General features: G+C 43.5%; 1 protein-coding gene across 1 annotated transcript; it reads right to left on the bottom strand.

Moving 5' to 3' along the window:
- Window positions 1-759: 759 nt before the first annotated feature.
- On the bottom strand, window positions 760-4,926 carry LOC148025528 (aspartate aminotransferase, cytoplasmic-like). The gene is made up of 12 exons (XM_087692707.1): window positions 4,635-4,926; window positions 3,631-3,702; window positions 3,478-3,539; window positions 3,241-3,324; window positions 3,062-3,161; window positions 2,851-2,971; window positions 2,567-2,730; window positions 2,352-2,489; window positions 2,090-2,211; window positions 1,896-1,990; window positions 1,636-1,756; window positions 760-1,262 (listed from the first exon to the last, which is right to left on the bottom strand). The coding sequence occupies exons 1-12, from the start codon at window positions 4,689-4,691 to the stop codon at window positions 1,184-1,186; spliced, it is 1,215 nt and encodes a 404-aa protein (XP_087548833.1). The 5' UTR covers window positions 4,692-4,926; the 3' UTR covers window positions 760-1,183.
- Between the last annotated feature and the right edge of the window lie 739 nt (window positions 4,927-5,665).

Genomic DNA, 5,665 nt, shown 5'->3' on the forward strand with positions numbered 1-5,665 from the left:
GAATTCATTGTAATCAATCATATGTAGGGATGCATCTTGGCACCAAACAACCAAACGAATCATACATACAAAAATCATATTGGTAACAATCCATCAGCTTACCACTCAAATGGCACCTAAGGTGACAGCTTTAAAATCTATTCCAAGTTTCATTGTGCCACCGCACCATGTGACATTTCCACAACAAACAATCCTAAGGAGCAACCCATCATAACCCCTCCCACCCTCATGGCCAGCACATTAAATCAATTATCTAGTCCTTAAAACACATCCAAGCATAACCCACCCAATTCACACGTTTCATTGTGGCACACCCTTCATCACACTACACAATTAATTATAAAAAATACATCCTAGAAACTTGGCAAGAAATATGAGCATGATTGGACACTCCAAAACTACCCGAGCTATGACAACCAAGTGTTAATGCTGAAACAATTTATCCATCATGGGTGGTTGACATGCGAATTGGCATGCACCATTGGCACATTGAATTTCATGACCTTGATAAAACCTCTTTTTAAGGTTGATGAACACTAAGTTTGTTTGACTCCAATGCCCTGGTATTAACCACATTCACCTCATTGAGTGCTCATTGCATGAAATATAGATTGGAACACCCAACAAAATAACGTTCTACTCAACACATTAATTTCTTGGGGCCAAAATGTGCCTTGCAATTCAAGGTCTAAGGACTACTTGTCTGCTGTTACTAATTAAAACCATTGCTCTTGATTAGGCAATGTAAAAGAGTATATCATCTAACCTTTGTTTATTTGTCATTCATATAAGTGCTTTCTGTATTGGCACTATTAAAAGACTGGATCATCAAGCCCGTGGAAAGCTGAACAGCTTTTTTATTCATAAGACATTCCAGGCCACAAGGAATATCAGTTTATGTTACTGTAACAATGTGGAGCAATGATGAGAGTTCCAAGTCAGACCTCTTTGATGATCTGCTTTGTCCAATTCACTGCAACCATGGGGTGCAATAACAATTGATTGAAAGTGCTTCAATCGTGTGTTAACTTCTTTTAAATTTTCAAAAAGTAAACTGGCACAAATCCTGGTCTAGGATTGGCATACTCAATATGCCTTGGCAAGCAAAGCAGCTTTATGACACTCCACTGTTGGAAGACCCAACAGTCGCAAGAAGGAGAATTTGTCAGTAGTACCATGGACTTTACTGTGTTACCGCAGCGTGTATTGCATCTGCAAGGTGCGGGACTGTTCTTGAACTTAAACCAGCCATACTGATTCGCCTGCAGTGCTTCCAAGGCAACACTGGTCAAGTTTTTTGGCCCCCATGAATCATCATTTAACACACTATGAAACCACTAGATGAAATACAAGTTCTGAACATTTAACACACTATGAAACCACTATAGCACAGGGGATGGTCATCAAATCATGTGACCATGCATGCCTGCACGCACGCACACGCGCGCACGCGCACACACACACACACACACACACACACACACACACACACACACAGAGGATGATTTGCTTCTTGACATGCTGCAGTCTCTTTTGTCTCTTTGCTGTACATTTCATTCTCTTGTGACTCTTGTCTTTTACATTCATTGTAATCAATAGATTTACTCAGAGAGAGAGAGAGAGAGAGAGACCAACCCGTCAGATGTCATGTACACATGAAACTCTTTTCTCATGAAATCAACCTGCTCCTTGTTCAGACCTGTGAAGGTGAACATCCCAATCTGCTTGATGATGTGGCTCCAATCTCCGGGGGTACCTAAACCAGACAACATTGGTTGCTTCATACTACTATTACATGGGACGCTGTAGCATCATTATTGCACCCCAATAGCAGGGAATGTTCGTATACATTATTATATCTGCAACCCACAGTTACTGAAAAGACATTTACATACCTCTCACTTTCAGGGCCTCATAAAGAAGTTGCCTCATACGAATGATCCTGTCGGCCATGCCCTTGAGCTCTACAGTCCACTCATTAAACAGGTCCCTGCAGATGGAAACGTTGCCAGCAGGTTCAGATAGTTCAATCAACAGTCTTAGAATGAAATGATAGGAATGCAGATGCAAAAGGCTTTAGAATCAGTGCCTGTCCCCCAAAACTGTAGCCACAATAGAAGCTCCATGAATGGGCGGGTTTGAGTACATAGGCCTGATGACAAGCTTCAACTGGCTCTCAACACGCACAGCAACACCCTCACTTCGGCAGACCTACACCCCAAAAATCAACAAAGAAATGAGCACATTTCCCAGACAACTACATGCTATGGAGCAAATGAGATGTTACAATTTATGCATATGAAAGTATAAAGACACTACAAAGATGGCAGAAGCAGAAAAGTTTGGCTTACTATGCTTAAAGCTCCCACACGCTCACCGTAGAGCCCCATATTCTTGGCATAGCTCTGGGCTACCAAGCACTCACCTCCATCAGCTACAAACAAGCGAACTGCGTGCGCATCTGAATCAAGACTTCCACTTGCAAAGCCCTGCATCACAGCTCAGTAAGTGCAATGTGGTGAGGAAGTTTAGCTGGTTTTTCAGCGAACCAAACAGCAGGCTTCACCTGATATGCACTGTCAAAGAATGGCAGCATACTCTTGTTGCGAATTGCTTGGCGTATGCCTTCCCATTGTTGTGGGGTGGGATCGACACCAGTAGGATTATGAGCACACGCATGTAGCAAGACCAGCACACCATCTGGAGCTGACTTCAAATCATCCAGCATACCTGAACCACTATTGGATTCTGTTAGCAAGGCTACTTCAACATCAGTCATCCATTTCATTTGAAACTATAAGCAAATAGTTGCTGCATGTTCTCATGGAGGCATACAGAGAGAGCACTTGCCTTCATAGTCTAGTCCCCTTGTTTTTGGATCATAGTATCTATAGTTTCTCACCTCCAATCCTCCCAAGCTAAATACTTTAGTGTGATTTCCCCATGTGGGAGTGGGAATATAAATTACTCGCTGAAATATGTCAATACAATCAATAAGTCCACAAAGCATATACTTTGTAGCATAAGAGAGATGATACAGCCAACCGATACAACTACTTGCCTGTGGATAATGCCTTGCAAGGAATTCTGCCCCAACTCGCAGAGACCCAGTGCCTGATAAACATTGTGCAGTGCACACTCTTTTCTCTTGGATAGCTGGACTGGAACCATAATGTATAACGATTATCATTTGTATGTCATATTGAACAGCCATATATGAGAAACAAAATAGAGGGGAACCTGTCTTCGCCAAGTATAAGCTTTCCACTGAGTTGATTGAATTTAGGAATGCCAGTGATTGGCAGATACTCCTTGTTCCTGGACCTGACAAGGTGTTCAACAACCATAAGGTCAACATTAAAAGCAGAGATTAGCCAACCCATGCATCTGCCAACATCTGATTAGATTTCCCCCACATATATGAATAGTTCATGCATCAGCTTCCAGGATGAAATGCTCAATGAGATGGCCACTCACTCATCATTGATCAGCCGTTGCTCAGCTTCTCGTACCACCTTGAGAACGTAGGGTTTGCCCTCCTGAACAGCAAATTATGGACTGTGAACACCATGAATAATGTGAATGTGTAAGAGGACGATACATATTGATGATAAGAAAGAAGCAGCACACCTCAGTACGGTAGGCGCCCACTCCCAAGTTGAGTTTCAAAGGACTTGGGTCCTTGTTGTAAGCAATGGTAACCTGCAGCATTGTGCCAATCTCAGTGTTCATTGCATGCTTAGCTTCTTTGTTAACTCAAAAGTCACAACTGTTAAGGATGTGACAAAAAATTGAACAGTTGGAACAGAAATTTGAGACCTCAAAGCCGGATTTCTATCCTTCATCAGTCAGATTTACAGCTTCAGGTCCATGCTTGCATAACAGATAGAAAGCCTGTCCTAACAAACAGATTGCTAAAGGAGCAGTACATCTTTCCAAAACTGAATATCAAAATCAAGCCCTGATGCATATTGGGTGGGAAAGATTTCCCACGTGGAAAAGGGGGCCCTTTTCCCTTGTTTTTTCCTAGTATGGTGTTGGACATCATGAGTTTCTTCTGGGGAGGCACAGCATACCTAGCTAGGTGCAGCTGGGGGCGGGAGGCTGCCAGCCGGTGGATAGTGTTCAACATCATGAGCTTATGCTCGGGAGGCACTGCATACCTACCTAAGGTGCGGTTGGGGGCAGGGAACTCCCGGCCACCATCCGGGCCAGCAGTCCCCCTGCCCCCAACCACACCTAGCTATGTATGCAGTCCTTCCCTCCCAGAAGCTAATGATTGTTGTCGTAATTCACAATACGGGAATTATAGTGGAAGTAGTCTGAAACTTCTTTTCCAAGCTCTGAAGACTGATCCAAAGGATTTCAATCACCAAATGTACATATTAGATGCATGCTTACCTAACACATAGAGGCATGTCCTGACTAAGCAGGCTGCTAAACCAACAGTACAAATTCAAGAACTGAACATGAATTTCCAAACTCAAGACATTCGAGTGATTTGTATCTTGGTTAATTCTGATTACAAGGTGCAATTAAAGCTCCCAGCATTTAATGGTGATTCACAAAAAACTCGAGCGGTGATTCAAGATTCTGAAAGGAATTTCGGACTGTGTAAGCTGACAACTCCTTACTCCGAGGATGGGATCATCCGGGGCTTGTTGCAGAGGCTCGAATGCAGAGGCTGCCATGGATCCGATCCGAGAGTAGATGAAACCCAGAGGTAAATAACAAAAGTTGGAAGAAGAAGAAGAAGATCACACAGCACACACAGACACGAGCTCCAGTGGTATATTAAAGCAATATGAAGGGGTTGGGTGGGTGTATGCGAAAACACGTTGATGGGTCTTTTTGGTTGGGTCGCAAAACTGCCCTTTTCATTATTCTTCATCATCATCACCATCCTCCTCTTCTCTTGTTGGCATCCTTATTTTAGAGTCTAGACTCTCGTAAGTCATTGACGATGATGATGATGATGACGACGACGACGACGACGACCAACAATCTATTCATAATGTCATCAATGACATCCTTGCCCTTTCTAAGACTCGAGTTTGATGGGGGATGGGGACGCTTGCTACAAGCCACCTTCCATCGATTGGCCAACCTATATAAACCGCATTCCAATCAACTAGCCAATTGTCTAGCCCTTCACAACCCACTAATGTACACAAAAGACCAAGGTTTGGTGTCTTACGCGTAAGTATCAAAAACCAAAAGCCCTCCTAACTTTGAGTAGGAGATTTTACATTTCTAAATTTCCAAGTAATTAACTCAGCCCGTTCAAACATACTATTCAGCCCTGTTTAGATTTGGCCCTCGACCAACTCGATTCGACCCAAACTAACTTGGCCATTTCCACTCGGCCCTTTTTGGCTCGACATGTCTGAACGATCAACTCGGCCCACTAACCTAACTCAGCCCTTGGCCACGCCCATTCGGCCGTCTAAGCCACAAATTCAACCACTGTTCCTATTCGGCCCCCTCGGCCCGCGTCCGAATCCACCACTTAGCCCCTGCAATTCAAACAAGTTGGGCCGAGTCAGATTTTTACAAATTTTTTGAAAATTTGCACCAGACCCAGCTAAGTTTCAACCATGCAAATCTTTGTGAGCCATCCCAATGCCTAGAACTCGATTCTGACGCAAGGAATAGGCGAACTTGC

The sequence above is a fragment of the Lygodium microphyllum genome, chromosome 14 (genome assembly GCF_053477565.2).
Source record: "Lygodium microphyllum isolate KBCC chromosome 14, Lygodium_microphyllum_v1.1.10, whole genome shotgun sequence".
Taxonomy (NCBI): domain Eukaryota; kingdom Viridiplantae; phylum Streptophyta; class Polypodiopsida; order Schizaeales; family Lygodiaceae; genus Lygodium; species Lygodium microphyllum.